The 17,388-nt window shown below is 36.6% G+C and overlaps 1 protein-coding gene across 1 annotated transcript; it reads left to right on the top strand.

The window, feature by feature from the left end:
* Nucleotides 1-105: 105 nt before the first annotated feature.
* LOC132717950 (uncharacterized) lies at nucleotides 106-16,984 on the top strand. Its single transcript, XM_060701535.1, has 6 exons — nucleotides 106-188; nucleotides 322-556; nucleotides 1,788-1,967; nucleotides 2,203-2,415; nucleotides 2,938-3,033; nucleotides 15,393-16,984. Exons 2-6 carry the CDS (start codon nucleotides 469-471, stop codon nucleotides 16,982-16,984), a joined length of 2,169 nt encoding a protein of 722 aa, XP_060557518.1. The 5' UTR covers nucleotides 106-188; nucleotides 322-468.
* Nucleotides 16,985-17,388: the final 404 nt, after the last annotated feature.

A 17,388-nucleotide genomic window follows, 5' to 3' on the forward strand; every position in this document is an offset into this window, starting at 1 on the left:
TTGAGAAAACCCCAAAGGGGGTAGTCGTATTTAAAAGCAAAGTGCAACACAAGCAGTTAGTTTTTTAAGATTTGGGTGCCAAAACCACAAACCCGCAAAAACCCGGAACTTCGCAGACAGTTGAAAGCCTGAATGCCAATCCACAGCCAGGAACGTCAAGTTCGACCGGAAGCGGGGAAAACAGTGATGTAAGTCTTTTATGTGACTTTATTTTAGTATTTTGTACTAGTATAATTCTGAAATGTTATTTCAAGTATAACTGTCCTGTTATTTAACAAATTAATTGTAAGTCCATATTTTCTTATTTGGATGAATGAACAGATAAGTGGATATTGGCGTCCAGACCTAGACATCAACTCGAGTTCGTCAGAGGAAGAAATTGCCGAACATGACATCAAGAGAAAGGCAAGAAAAAATCCCAGAAGACACCTTTCAAATCGAGACATTGTAAAGGAAGTAAAGACTGACATGCGCACGCAGGCGGAAATACGACGCGCGGAATCAAGGATGACCAGAAACAGAAACTTGTCAGAATGTAGCTCTGATAGTGATGATGGTATATAATCATATTTTCACTCTATTCGAATAATATCTTAACATTGACAGTAATAATTTTCTAAAATATTTATATGATTTTCTCAGGTATCCGTCAGACATCTTTGATATTATTCTCTACGTTATTTTATAACTTGCAATAAAATAAAACGATTTGACATACGTGTATCTTAACATGATTTAGCACTTTAAATATATCACAATTTTATCTTTTAGATGTGAACATGGACACCGTTTTCAAAAAAGAAAAGCTGCCAATGTGTGACTCGCTTACTAAGCTTTACAGAAAAAGACGACGCCATTCAAACAGAGATGTTGCACAGGAAGTGACGACTGATATGCGCCGGCAGGCGGAAGTACATCGCATGGAAGCACTGAGCAGGGCTACAAATCTGGCAGGCTGGGAGTATTTTACAAACACCGGGCAAAAAACAAGCAGTTAGTTCCCAATGTACGGGGGTGCCAAAACCAAAAACACAAACCCGGAACTTCCCCGTACATTTAAACCTGAATCCAATCCACAGCCAGGAACTCCCAAATTCGACCGGAAAGGCCCCCCGGGGGGAAAAAAGTGATGTAAGTCTTTTATGGGGACTTTAATTTAGTATTTTGTTTCCCCAATTAAAATAAAAATTTTTGAAAATTTTTAAAATCAAAATGATTTTCTTTTTTTTTCATTATAAATTTAATTCAAGTAAAAAATGTCTTTATTCAAAAATTAAATTTTAATCCTTTTTTTCTTATTTAATGAATGAACGATAAGGGGGAATTTGGGGGGGGCAACTCGATTCGTCAGAGGGAAAGGGAAAATTTCCAACATGACAAACAAAGAAAAAGGGAAGAAAAAAAACCCCGAAGGGGCACCCTTTTAAAAACGAGACATTTAAAGGGAAATAAAAAAAAATGACAATTTCGCACGCAGGGGGGAAAAACGACGGGGCGGGAAACAAAAGGATGACAAGAAACAGAAACTTGTCAGAATGTAGCTCTGATAGTGATGATGGTATATAATCATATTTTCACTCTATTCGAATAATATCTTAACATTGACAGTAATAATTTTCTAAAATATTTATATAATTTTCTCAGGTATCCGTCAGACATCTTTGAAATTATTCTCTACGTTATTTTATAACTTGCAATAAAATAACTTTTACTTTGTAAAACGATTTGACATACATGTATCTTAACAGGATTCAGCACTTTAAATATATCACAATTGTATCTTTCAGATGTGAACATGGACACCGTTTTCAAAAAAGAAAAGCTGACAATGTGTGACTCGCTTACTAAGCTTTACAGAAAAAGACGCCAATCAAACAGAGATGTTGCACAGGAAGTACATCGCACAGAAGCACTGAGCAGGGCTACAAATCAGGCAGGCTGTAGTTCTAGTTCTGAAAGTGACAGCGGTGAGATATTTCTTTGCTTGTCCTTTTTAAATCAAATCTTTACCAAATGTTCTTATTATTTCATGCGACAAAATCGGGCATTAATTAAGATAGTTTCAGTGAAATTTTAATTTCCAAATAAAATGAGATTTATTTGATACATTTTTAGAAATGTTTAAATGGTTCCATACTGTGACTCAATCTATTTTCCTTTATAAATACATTTAATAAATTAAACATCATGGCTATTTTCTAGATGAAGACATAAGCACCAGTTCTCCTGCAGAGAAGCCTTCAAAAATTTACTCGCACAAAACGTACCGACATTCTAAAAAAAGTCTTAAAGAAAGAGACATCGTACAGGAAATAAAAGCTGACATGCGCGCGATGGCGGAAATGAGACGCCAGAACGCAAGACTGAGCAGGCAAGAAAGAAACTTTTCAGACAGTAGTTGTGACAGTAACAGTGGTAAGTGAAAATAAATCATTCAGTCACCTCTAAAAGTCAATATTGAATGGATCTCTCGAAAAGCACGGCATTTTTCTCTTAAACAAAACCATAATATATATCCAGTATAGATTAATATAAAAAGGACAACGTAACTATATGTACGAACATGTAGCTACTGTATTATACTTTTGACATGCAGCTAACCTAACAACTCATTACAAACTTATATAAAGAAATTATTAGGGTAAGAAAATATGAGCCATGTCATGACAAAACCAACGTAATGCATTTGCGACCAGCATGGATCCTGACCAGCCTGCGCATACGCGCAGTCTGATCAGGATCCACGCTGTTCGCTATCAGTTTCTCTACTTGTTAAAGGGTTTGTTAGCGAACAGCATGGATCCTGATCAGACTGCGCGGATGCGCAGGCTGGTCTGGATCCATACTGGTCGCAAATGCATTACGTTGGTTTTGTCGTGACGCGGCTCATATTAAGAGTTTAAAAGTCACAAATATTATATATTATTTACATTCTAGACGAAGAGAGTACAGCCGTACCCTCCAGTCCACTGTTATATAGCCCTATATGTGTACGAGGTACACCTTACAGCAGAAGATGGTACAAATCCTTAGGTGAGTTGCTGTTACATTTTTTCTTATTAATGTTTCTTAGCTGAGCCAGATTTAAACCCACCAGATCTGTAATTATTGGTAATACAAATGTGAAAAGTTGTCATGTTCAGACATGGTCCTTTTCTAAAAATGGTCGATTTCATGATATTACAGACTATTTATACACATAGAACAAACCTTATAAAACTCTGCCGTATGATTTGAGAAATGTGGAAATACCTTTTAGTAAAATTGAATTGATAAGATATGAGGTAAATACATGTTTATCCCAATAACCAACGCCAAATTTCATATATATCCAAAAATTTTAGGGCAACATGGTTAGCTGAGCTGTGTGTAAAATGTGGTTTGAAAGCAATGGAATTTTGTATGGGCGTGTGGTCTACCTGAACTTCACAGACGCTTGGGGGGTCATATCCTGCCCCCAACGTGATACGCCCTTGTAAACAATCTATCAAACATATTTTAATATTTCAAAACGGATGGGACATCAGCTACAACATAAAACTGGTTTTCAAACATTTTTTAAATATATGAAAAACAAATACCTTTTTACCATTAAGTCGCATATTAAAATATTTTTGATAGCGTGTTTACAAGGGCGTATCAGGTTGGGGGCATGATTTGACCCCCCAAGCGTCTGTGCTGAACATATCATTTGCTTCATGGTATATAGCTATACATTAGATTTATAAGTTCTGTTCAGTGTATCAAAAACTATTAAGCTACTAGAATTAAGGAAACCCTAAATACTTTCCTGACAAGTTTGAATTGGTTTTATCTACTCTTCGTTTAAAAAAATATCACAAAAACAGGTACATGTAAATAGATATATAAAATTTTGCATCATTTTTGTATTAATAATCAATTTATTTTAGCTTAAATATTTAGCTCGCGAATTGTATGTGAGAAGTTAGCAGTTAACAGTGAGCTAAGCAAAAAGGCATTATGATTTATATAGGGAAATAATGATCTGCTGTTATGCTCAGCTGGGTAAACAATCTAGCAGAGCATTCCAAAATAAAGTGTAGAAATGCTTTGCTGGTATGCTCAGCTGGGTAAGCAATCTAGCAGGCCATTACTAAATATAGTGTAAAAATGCTCTGCTGGTATGCTCAGCTGGCTAGGCAATCTAGCAGGGCATTCCTAAATATAGTGTAAAAAATACTCTGCCGTTATACTCAGCTGGCTAAGCAATCTAGCGGGGCCATAACTAAATATAGTGTAAAAAGCTCTGCTGTTATGCCGAGCTGGCTAAGCAATCTAGCAGGGCATTCCTAAATATAGTGTAAAGATACTCAGCTGGCTCAGCAATCTAGCGGGGCTATTACTAAATATAGTGTAAAAAGCTCTGCTGTTTATGCTCAGCTGGCTAAAGCAATCTAGCGGTACATTCCATAATATGAGTGTACAAACATGATCTGCTGGTATGCTCAGCTGGCTAAGCAATATGTAGGCGGGGCATTTCAAAATATAGTGTAAAAATGCTCTGTTGTTATGCTCAGCTGGCTAAGCAAATCTAGCGGGGCATTCCAAAATATAGTGTAAAAATGCTCTGCTGTTATGCTCAGCTGGCTAAAGCAATCTAGCGGGGCAATCCAAAATATAGTGTAAAAATGCTCTGCTGTTATGCTCAGCTGGCTAAGCAATCTAGCGGGGCATTCCAAAATATAGTGTAAAATGCTCTGCTGTTATGCTCAGCTGGCTAAGCAATCTAGAGCGGGCAATCCAAAATATAGTGTAAAAATGCTCTGCTGTTATGCTCAAGCTGGCTAGGCAATCTAAAGCGGGGCATTCCAAAATAATAGTGTAAAAAATGCTCTGCTGTTATGCTCAGCTGGGCTAAGCAATCTAGCGGGACATTCCAAAAAATAGTGTAAAAATGCTCTGCTGTTATGCTCAGCTGGCTAAGCAATCTAGCGGGGCATTTTCCAAAATATAGTGTAAAAATGCTCTGCTGTTTATGCTCAGCTGGCTAAGCAATCTAGCGGGGCATTCCAAAATATAGTGTAAAAATGCTCTGCTGTTATGCTCAGCTGGCTAAGCAATCTAGCGGGGCATTCCAAAAATATAGTGTAAACATGATCTGCTGGTAATGCACTGCTGGCTAGGCATTCTAGCAGGGCATTCCTGATATATAGGTGTAAAAATGCTCAGCTGTTATGCTCAGCTGGCTAAGCAATCTAGCGGGGCATTCCAAAATATAGTGTAAAAAATGCTCTGCTGAATTGCTCAGCTGAGTGGCTAGGCAATCTAGAAGGGCATCGCTAAATAAAGTGTTAACAATTGCTCAGCTGGCTAGGCAATCCAGCAGAGCATTCCTGAATATAGTGTAAAAAATGGCTCTGCTGGCAAGCTCAGCTGGCTAAGCAATCTAGCAGAGCGTTCCAAAATATAGTGCGAAAAATGCTCTGCTGGTATGCTCAGCTAGCTAAGCAATCTAGCAGGGCATTCCTAAATATAGTGTTAAAAATGCTCAGCTGGCTAGGCAATCCAGCAGACCATTCCTAAATATAGTATAAAAATGCTCTGCTGGCAAGCTCAGCTGGCTAAGCAATCAAGCAGAGCGTTCCAAAATATAGTGTGAAAAATGCTCTGCTGGTATGCTCAGCTAGCTATGCAATAATAATAATAATAATAATAATAATAAAGTCTTTATTTAAAGAGGCTACACAGTTGCAACAAAGGCAATCTACCCTGTGGGCAATCTAGCCGGGCATTCCTAAATATAGTGTTAAAAATGATCAGCTGGCTAGGCAATCCAGCAAAGCATTCTGAAAATTAGTGTAAAAATGATCTGCCAGAATGCTGAGCTGTCTAGGCAAACTAGCATGGCATTCTTAAATAAAGTACATGTATAAATTTCGTTGGTCTGCAACTGATTATTTGGCACTCGTAGACTTTCTGAAATATTTAGTGACAATTTTTACTTCTACGGGAACCTCAAGTGTCTATTTCTTTGGTCTCCGACTGATTCTGGGACGATCGCAGACTTTCAGGAATTTTTGGTGTTAATGCAGATAATGACATTTGTGAATTTTTAGGACCATCCAGAGTCCATTTCGTTGGTCTGCGAATGTTTCTCGAACACTCGCAGACTTTCAGAAATTTTCGGCTGCCAATGGAGATAATGACATTTTTACTTCAAAAGGACCCTCCTGAGTCTATTTCGTTGGTCTGCGACTGATCTCTGAGTCACTCGCAGACTTTCGGGAATTTCGGTGTCAATGCAGAAAATGATATTTCTGAAACTTATTGGGACCCGTTTCTGAATCCATTTGTTTTTGGGTCTGCGGACTGATTCTGACGGCAACTCACAGACTTTCAGGAATTTTTATGTCAAGGCAGATAATGGACATTTTTTACTTCTAGGGACCATCCAGGTCCATTTTTTTGGTCTGCGACTTAATCTTGGACAGTCCACAGACTTTCAGGAATTGTTGGTGCAAATAGAGATAATTACAATTTATGACATTTTTGACCATCCAGAGTCTATTTCGTTGGTCTGCGACTGATTATTGGGCACTTGCAGACTTTCAGGAATTTTGGTGCTAATGCAGATAATGACATTTTAGGGTTTAAAATGCTCTGCTTTATGACTAAGGGGTCCTTAAAAGTCAAAAATGTCACGATCTGCAATGGCACTGAAAAACATCCTGAAAGTCTGCGAGTCTCAAGGAATCAGTCGCAGACCCCAAGAAATGTACTCTGGCGGTTCCCTAAAAAAGTCAGAAATGTCATTATATCCATTGGGCATCAAAAATTCCTGAAAGTCTGCAAGTGTCCCAAAATCAGTCGCAGACCAGCGAAATGAACTCTGGTGGGTCGCTAGAAGTCAAAAATGTAAATTATCTCCATTGGCACCGAAGAGATTCCTGAAAGTCTGCAATGTCTCAGAATCAGTCGCAGACGCATAAAAAATGGACTCTGGTGGGTTCCCTAGAAGTAAAATTGGCCAATCATCGTCTATTGGCACCAAACTTTCCCTGAAAAGTCTGCGAGTGTCGCCAACAATTACGCTGCAGGCCAATGGAAATGGACTCTTAAAGGTCCCTAGAAGTCAAAAATATGATTATTTCCATTGGCACCAACCATTCATGAAAAAAAGTCTGCCGCAGTGTCCAAGATCAGTCGCAGACGACCAAAATGGACTCTTGAGGTCCCTAGAAGTCTTTAAATTTGTCAATATCAGCATTGGCACCACAAAATTCCTGAAAAGTCTGCGCAAGTGTCCTTCAAAAAGTCGCAGGATCTAATGAAATAGTCTCTGAAAGGTTTTTAGAAGTCAAAAAATATAAAAATTTTCTATTGGCACCGGAAAATTCACTGAAAAGTCTGGCGAGTGCCTTCAGAATTGCCTAAGAAGTCGAAAATGTCAATAAAAACTTTGGCAAACAATAAATCCTGAACTCAGAATCAGTCTGCAACTGAGCATTCCACCAGAGCATTTTTTTAACTATAATTTCGAAATGCCCTGCTAGATTGCCTAGCCAGCCCTGAGGCATTCCACCAGAGCATTTTTACACCTATATCTAGTAATTTGCTCTGCTAGATTGCCTAGCCAGCTGAGCATTCCAGCAGAGGCATTTTTTTTCACCTATATAAGGATGCTCTGCTAATAGTGCCTAGCCAGCAGAGCTCCAAGCAGAGAGGCATTTTTACACTATATCTAGTAATAGCTCTTTGCTAAGATTGCCCTAGCCAGCTGAGGCATTCCACGCAGAGCATTTTTTCATATTAGTTAAGGAATGCTTCTGCTATAGTGCCTAAGCCAGCCTGAGCATTCCTGCAGAGCATTTTAACACTTTATTTAAGTAATGCGCCTGCTGAGACTTGCCTAGCCAGCTTAGCATTCCACCAGAGCATTTTTACACTTAATATTTTCAGTAATGCCCTGCTAGATTGCCTAGCCAGCTTAGCATTCCAGAAAAGCATTTGTTCACTTATACGGTATTTAAGTAATGCTCTGCTAGATTTGCCTAGCTAGCTTAGCATTCCAGCAGAAAGCATTTTTACAAACTTGTATTTAGTAATGTTTTTTTTTTTTTCCCCTGCTAGAATTGCCTAGCCAGCTTAGCATTCCCAATCAAAAAAACCGCAAAGAGCATTTTTTTCCACTATATTTAAGGAATGGCCCTGCTATAATTGACCTAAGCCAGCTTAGCATTCAGAATAGCTTTTGTACACTTTATTTAGTAATGTCCTGCTAGATTGCCTAGCCGCAAAGTCATTCGCAGCAGAGCATTTTTACACTATATTATAGCAATGCCGCCGCTAGATTGCCTAGCCAGCCTTAGCATTCCAGCAGGATGCCATTTTTTTTTCACTTATAATTTAGTTAATGCCCTGCTAGAATTGCCTAGCCAGCTTAGCTAGCCAGCTAGAGCATTCCAGTCAGAAGCATTTTAACACCTATATTTAGTAATGTCCTGCTAGATTGCCTAGCCAAGCTTAGCATCCAGGCAGAGCATTTTTTACCCACTTTATTTTTAGTAATATGCCCCTGCCTAGACCTATGCCTAGCCAGCTTTAGCATTCCAGCAGAGCATTTTACAGCTATAATTTAGTAAGCCCTGGCTAGAATTGCCGCCAGCTTAGCATTCAGCAGAGCATTTTCTCATCTGCCTTCTGAGTGACGTGTGTTGCTTGGATGACTTTCTTTACATAGAGGATCTTGAGTCCTCTGGGAGAGCTATTCTTCCTATATTTTAGTAATGTTCCTGCTAAATTTGCCCTATCCAGCTTAGCATTCCAGCAGAGCATCTTTACACTATAATTTAAGTAATGCCTCTGCGTAGATTGCCTAGCCAGCTTAGCATTCCAGCAGAGCATTTTTTCAACTATATTTCAGGAATGCCCTGTTAATAATTGCCTAGGAGAGAGAGAGAGCATGTCCAGAATAGCATTGTAACCACTATATTTAGTAATGCCGCTGTTTATATTGCCTAGCCAGCTTAGCATTCCAGCAGAGCAATTCCAGCAGAGGCATTATCTCACTATATTTAGTAATGCCCCTGCTAGATTTTTGCCTAGCCAAGCTTAGCTAGCCAGCTGAAGCACCTTCCAGCAGAGCATTTTAACACTATATTTAGTAAGTGCACTGCTAGATTGCCTAGTCCAGCTTAAGCTAGCCAAGCTGAGCATTGGCCAGAGAGGAGCATTTTTACACTATATTTAGTAAATGCACTGCTAGATTGCCTAGCCTGCTGAGCATTCCAGCAGAGCATTTTTTTTCACTATATTTAGGAAATGCCCTGTTAATATTGCCCTAAAAGCCAGTTAAGGCATTCCAGAATAGCATTTGTACACTAATAGTTTAGTTAATGCCCTGTTATATTGCTAGCCAGCTTAGCATTCAGCTGAGCATTCCAGCAGAGCATTTTCTCAACTATATATTAGTAATGCCCCTGCTAGATTGCCTAGGCCAGCTTCACGCTACCGCACTCTGAGCACATAAGATCCAGCAGAGCATTTTAACAAAACTATATTTAAGTAATGCACCTGCTAGAGTTGCCTAGCCACCTGCTGAAGCTTCGCAGCAGAAGCATTTTTTCACGTATAGCTAGGAATGCTCTGCTAGATTGCCAAGACAGCTGAGTATTGCAAGCAGAGCAAATTTTTACACTATATTTAGGAATGCCCTGCTAGATGCCCAAAACAGCTGAGCATTACAGCAGATCATTACCTTCCCTATATAAATTGAAATGCCTTTCTGCTTAGCTCACTGTTCACTGCTTACTTCTCACATACTCGCGAATTTGTGTCAATTACATGATTTGATAACGACTGAAACGTTATTGTGCTTCCTGTAGTTGAACATCGATTCAACTGACATATTTAGATTATATGGACAGAAAAAAGTTATTTTGAATTTAGATTATGTAAAGAAAATGAAGTTGCTAGGGGCTTAGTCTAATAGCTGATGTTAGATTTAGTCACATCAAAGTTTTAGCTTCAGGTCAGTCTGGTCCCTGGTTCAACTAGCTCGTTTTTAAGCCCATCTCTTCTGACGTGATATCATGAATTTGCCTTACAAATAGATAAACCAAGAAACTGAAATCTGGCTTTCGTACTTTTTGATACTTTATGCTAACTGACACGGATCTTTCTTTTTCTTTTTTTTTCTTCCCAAATGAGGAAAATAATATCGAGGATAATCATTTTGGCTTGTAAATAATTAACTGATAAAATTAATCATAGAATGTCTGCAATTTAATGCTTCCTTTATGTATTTTGACAGATTTAGAAGTATATTCATACTACGATTACATATCAATTCAATACATTTAAATCATGGAAGTTCTTCTATGATACTATTTTTAATAAACGTTTTTTTATGATTTCTTTGAAACACGGACATATCAATATAAAATGGTACTCGTCCTCGATATCAACAATGTTACAACAAAGACAATATCTTTCATTGCGTGGTAATCTATTTTAACCGTACCTTGTAGTTTGTATTCCAAGTGCATGCGCTGAAATCCGCATTCTTGTAATGAGTAAAAAATCTGAATAATTGTCATATGCGCAGTTATACACAATTTATATGAGCCGCGTCACGACAAAACCAACATAATGGGTTTGCGACCAGCATGGATCCAGACCAGCCTGCGCAACCTGACCAACCCTATTACAAATAGAGAAACTGATAGCGAACAGCATGGGTCCTGATCAGACTGCGCGGATGCGCAGGCTGGTCTGGATCCATGCTGGTCGCAAACCCATTATGTTGGTTTTGTCGTGACGCGGCTCAAATCTGTTTTAAATCGCTGTATTCCACTCTTGACCATAATTATCAAGCAATCTTTGTTTATAGAAAATTTTTACAATCAACTTTGTTTGTATCAAAGGAATAGTCTAAAACCCATATATATCATGCAGTCTCCCAATTTTTACAACCTTTATGATAATCAAATTCATAAACTTTATGCAAATAATGTATTTGTCTTTATTCAGCAATTTACACCAGCATTTTATAATTCTAACATGTCTTGGAATAAAAAAATGATATCTAACTCCCTATATACGCTTGCATTACATGTATTGAATTTAACATTAAACATTCTTTTACAAAATGTCACGAGGATTCGATCGTTCGTTTAATGTCTTTAGATTTGTTATATCCTCAAACGGACGAGTATGACGAAATTGAGCCAACACACATGACAAATGCATCAAAAACTGACATAATAATTTTGGTTTAAAATCAAAGTCTATACAATTATATAGTACCATATCTAAAGTTTTTCAAGATTTACCAATGCAATGTTCCTTATGAAATCATGTTGTTGTTTTTTATCTTTACAAGACGGTCTTAGAAATTATTTTGTTTATGAGATTTCTTTGTTCAGAGGAAGCAAAATGCTCACATATTTCCGGCCTTATATAATTAATTTAAGTAATAATGCATATCTTATAATATGAGGGACACAGTCTAGAAAAAGTTTGTAGAAAGACGGGGTGTGGTTTGTACACTGTTGTCTGGACGTACAGCAGACGGATATCGTAATACCGTTCATTTCAACAAAATCTAATTACATGTGCTGTTTGTTAAGTAAATGACATTGCATATGCTGTCGTGCTTAAGAGTTTTAGTTATGCCCCCTTGACTTAATCAAATTAGCACTCGTTACTCTGTCCCTTTAAAGATAAAAATGTAGGAAGTTACCATTTCTTACACAAATTTTTATTGAGATTACATTCTTTCCACCTTCTTATTTGTTTCTATATTGTATCGACCTCTCCGAATTTATTGACCATGATTTGTGGTCTTCTGCAATAAGTAACACACTTTTGTTTGAATGGATTTAATGTATAATGAAGCCTTTTGGAGTATTTGCATTTTGGTTAGTTTAAGAGCGTATGATAATTTACGGATCTGAATTGTATTTCTGTATTAATAGGTCATAGAAAAAAATTCGTTGAGTAAACAAAGAAATATGCTACAAGAGTAACTTTGTTCTAAAGATATTGATATTTTGTGATAACAAATGTGATCCTTGCCATAATGGATTCTTAAATAATCACTGTAGAATAATACTTCCGACGAGAACAACAACAAAAAAAAGTTCATCTATAATTGATCATATATATGCAAGTGATACTGAGAACGTGAAGGACACTTTCGTCTCATCTCTATCTATGAGTGATCATTTTCCTGTTTGCATGGTTTATTCAACTAAAACTAACAAAAATAAAAAATATGGGTTGCATAAGGTGATAAAATTTAGAATGACTGAAACTTTTTGTGAAGAAAATTTTCAACGTGATCTTTTTAACATCTGGTATAGATACTACTGAAACAATTACAAATCCAAATAACTCTTTAAATTTCTTTTACTTTGTTTTAAATGAAGTATTAGCAAAACATGCGCCAATTAAAAAATTTTAAAAAAGAAGATAAATTTGCGCAATAAGTGTCATAATAAAGGAGATTTCGATCAGTACAAAAATATAAGAAGTTACTTTGTTAATTTGAAAGGCTAAGAAATATTTCTTTAATAATGTCATTGAAGAGAATAAGGACTCAAAGTATGTATGAAAAACTTGAAAGAAGCTTCTAACATCTAACATCAATCAAACTAAACGGATAACACTTCCGTCTAAAATAGAAAAAAAAAATGATGGAGTAATTGAGAATGAATTAGAAATTACCAATGAACTAAATAAACATTTTATCAATATTTCAAATATCATTACCAAACAATCTGGCACCGTTATATACGAGTGAGATGTTTAGTTTCTCTCACAATAAATTACATAATTTACGCTCAATCGCTCATAAAGATCTTGTTCTGAAAAGTATACCTCATACAAATTATTAAAAGGATTCTTTTTCTTGTATCATAGTTTGGAGACCTTTCTGTTGAAAATGTGTCAGGATTAAATCGTATACATATACATGCACAGTGCGTTAACTGGAGTGCGGGTATTAGTTACCCGCACTCCAGAGCATGCCCATTGATTGGCTCATTTTTGCTGGGGTTTACATATTGTGACGGCAGAGAAAGGGAAAGCGACAGAAATGTCAAATTCAGATGTTCGTTCATTGGTTCATTTTTGCCGGGGTTTCATATTGTGACAACAGGGAACGTTCTTTTTTGTTTGACTATGATACAAAAGAGAAAGAACACCAAAACACTCGGCAATCTGATTAATACTCGGGGGCTACGCCCCCTCGTACAAATCAGATAGCCTCGTGTTTCGGTGCTCTTTCTATTACTTATTTCAGTATTGACGTTTGGAATAAATTACCTATTACTATCAAACAATGTTCGACTTTACAATCTTTCAAAAACAAATGTAAAATTTATTTTCTAAGTTTACAGTTAGATACATGATGAAAGTTGATCATTTTATATTTTAATTGTTGTAAATGTTGATATCATCACTTTTTTTAAAAAATCATTACGAGTTTATCTATAATAACTATAATTAATATGAGTGTCGGTCGGATGAATGAATAAAAAATATCTAACCTTTACATTCAAGAATATAAATAATATGAATATATATATCTTTTTTATATACCAAAAGATTTTAAATATTTGTATAGATCTACATTTTTTTCTTTGTTTAATCAGAAGGCCATACTGAAAATAAGTATACTTCTTACTGTGAACTTTGTATGTTACCTTCTATAAATACAGATTTTATTATTATTATTATTATTATTATTATTATTATTATTATTATTATTATTAACGTTCTGACTTATAAGATGTTATATCTAAATATGAATTTAATCCATTTATAAATAACAAAGTTATAGCCAGTTACAGAAGAAACAAGAGATTTCATTAATTTGACCTTGACAATCACGGTCAATAAAAGGTTAAGGTCACAATTGAATTATTCAATATGTTAGTTTGGTAGTAAGTCATGTTTTGTTCAAGATCAAATCAAATCCGTACATAATTCACAAAATTATGACAATTTAACAGAAATTAAATAAATTGACCTTGACGGTCAAGGTTATTTAAAGGTCAAGGTCAGTTTAACCTTTAAGAAGGTCTTAAAACTATGAAGATAATCCATTTATTTATTACCAAATTAGTCAATTATATAGAGGATATTTGTTTAGTTCAGTGTAAGATCGGAATATATTTCACCGAGTGAGCACCAAAAGGTATATTTCACGAGTGGCGCAGCCACGAGTGAAATATGAACTTTTGGTGTTCACAAGGTGAAATATATTTCGATCTTACACTAAACTAAACAAATTTTCTTTTTATTATATGCAAAGAAACGTTTTAAAAAGACATTAAACATAATACTGAATGAAAAGCGCGCCAAATAATAATACAACGTGACGTCATTTACGACGTCACGTCATTAAGTTGGTTCCTAGTACTGTGCACGCTGGTATTTCACTGAAACAACGTAAGGGGCTAAAATTCAAAACAGTGAAATTATCAAAGTGGTAATTTCACTGTTTCAAACAGTGAAATTACCAGTTTTATATCACTGATATATTTCTATAAACCACCGAAAAGCATGTAATAAAGAAAATTCAATAATTTAACCTTCGAGGTCAAAGTCATAAATGAACCAATGTCAATTAATGTTGAATGTACAAATGTACATAAAGGCCTTATCCTTAAAAATCTTCTGTTATAATATTAAATCAATCCATTCAATAATAACAAAGTTATAGCCAGTGACAGCAAAGAAAATCAATTATTTGACCTTTAAGGTCCAGGCCATTTATGAGTGAAGGTCAAGATCTTCTAGTTTACTTCAAAGTATATCCTAAAAAATATGTACAAGTTTGAAGACAATCCATCAAAAAATAACAATATTATAGCCACTAATAACAAAAATCAGCAAAAAACAAGCAAATTTAGAAATTTGACCTTGAAGTTCAAGGTCATTTATGAATGAAGGTAAAGGTTAGCCTGGTCTACTTAAAGGGTTGTTAGGCCAAGTATGAAGATCATACACCAAGTTATGATCAAGGTACAAGCTTGCGGACGGCAGGTGACTATAACAGTATAACAATACCTCTGTTTAAAGAAAAGTCACACTAAAAATAGCTATTTGTGTACTTGCAACGACAGCGGCTTATGTCGCCAATATACCGAAATGCGAACACACTGCCCACCATGCTCATTTGTAACGGACTTGTCAAGATTTGAATTTGGATTAGTGCATTCAAAGTTTTAGGACCTGCGATGTCAAAATACAAACATAATTTAACTTCAAACAGTATAGAGCCTGAACAAACTGTATGAATGTTTAAAGTGGCGGCAGTATGGGTGGGGTAAGCCTTGTGCCAGAAATTTATGGCGTAAAGGAACTGTTGCAATAAAAAAAACTTTCGCAGAGTTTAAAAAATATTTACTTCTATTTTCAAGGGAAAGGCCCAAGACCATGGAGCAGTTCATCTGAATCTAGTTCAAGTTCTGCCCAAAGTGCCTGTGGTGAATCTTCTTGCAGCTCTTCATCTACCGATATCAAATTATCTAAGGTAAGTGCTGAAACAGTAAATATCGAAAAAGCAAACAGCCAAATCACAAACAGCCAAACTTCAATAAGTCAGACCGCAGATTGCCAAACTATAAATAGCCAAACCGCAACCAGCCAAACCACATATAGCCGAAGTGAAGACAGTCAAAACACAAACAGCCAAACTTCAATAAGTGCAGATTGCCAAACTGTATACAGCCAAACCGCAAACATCCAAACCTCATATAGCAAAATTGAAGACAACCAAAACACATACAGCCCAACTGCAAAAAGTGAAACCGAAAATAGCCAACCCGAAAGCAGCCAAAGCACAAACAGCAAAACGACAAATAGCCAGACCACAAAAAGTCACTTCGAAGATAGCCAAAACACATATAGCCAAAACGAAAACACCAACATCGCCAACAGCCAAATCACAAGTAGCCAAACTGCAAATATCGAAACAACAAAGATCCAGACTGCAAATAGCCAAGATGAATACAGCCAAACCGCAAGTAGCCAAAACGCAAATACAAAAACGTCAAATATCCACAATGCAAATAGCCAAACCCAAAACAGTGAAACTGCAAACATCCAAACCACAAATAGTCAAATAGAAGTAAATGTTGGAGCTGATTACAATGGTGACAGAGGTCAAACAGGTAATTTTTATACAGCAAAGCTCAGTGCGACAGAAAGCAGTCATTGGAACAAGATAAATGAAGGCGAAAATAACGACGACAATACCGCTGGACCATCTGCAAATTTAATGGTAAGCCTAACCAGGGAGAGTAAATTTGCCTGCAGTAGTTTTAAAAAGGCTGTCACGAAGAAATTAGCTGTTAAATGGAATAAACCACCACCAGATACAGCAGAAAAAGAAAGGCAAGCATCACTGAAAGAGATGAAACAAGTTTTATATGATCTTCTCCATGAGGTCCATGAGTCGTCTCCGATAGGACAATCACCTGTTGAGGAATGGTGGCAAGAGTTACGAATTGAAGAAGTAGAATTATGCCGGATTGAATATGAGCAAAGTGACATTTCACTTGAAAATAAATGCAATGATGCGCCAGCCACTTGTAGGAAGAAGGATACGATTTCAGCACACACCAATGATACCTGTCTGCAAAATGACGACCCCGTTGGAAATGGCAATGACACAACGATAACCGCACATACCAATTCTGCATGCCTTCAAGATGACAGCCCCGTTGTAAACGGCAATAACCCAATGAAAACAGCAAGAACCAATGATGCCGACCTTGAAAATAATGCTTCCATTGTGAAAGAAAACAACGCAACGATAACCACACATACCAATGATGCCAGCCTGAAAAAAATCTACCCAATCGTAAATGAAGACAAAACCCTGATAACCGCACGTACCAATGATGCCTGTCTGCAAGATGACGACTCTAATGTGAATAAGGACAAAACAAAGATAACCACACATACCCAAAGATTTCCCTTTCCTTGCAAAATTTTGACCCCAATGTGAAAGCTGAGAACGCAACCCATTAAAAAGTACATACCCCCTTATTTCCTGGGCCCGGAAAATGATCCCCCCCAATTGGCCCAAAGGGAAAAAATTTCTTTAATAATTGCACCCTACTAATTATGCCTCCCTTTAAAAATGACATTCCCCAAAGGAATAATGACAACGCAATAATTAAAACCCAATTTCTATTGATGCCTGCCTGGAAATGATCCTCCATGTGAATTGAAAAACCCCCCAAACCAAAAAAGCAAAAAACCCGGGGTAAAAAAACCCGCCCCAAAACTTATTTATGCCTACCTGCAAAAAGATTACCCCAAATTTTGAATAATTTTTCAACAAAAACAAAAAACCCCAAAAAACTAAAAAACGCCTGCCTCAAAAAATGGGCAAACACCATTTTAACA

Source organism: Ruditapes philippinarum, unplaced genomic scaffold, assembly GCF_026571515.1.
Source record: "Ruditapes philippinarum isolate M1 unplaced genomic scaffold, ASM2657151v2 ctg1439_1_1_1_1, whole genome shotgun sequence".
Lineage (NCBI taxonomy): Eukaryota > Metazoa > Mollusca > Bivalvia > Venerida > Veneridae > Ruditapes > Ruditapes philippinarum.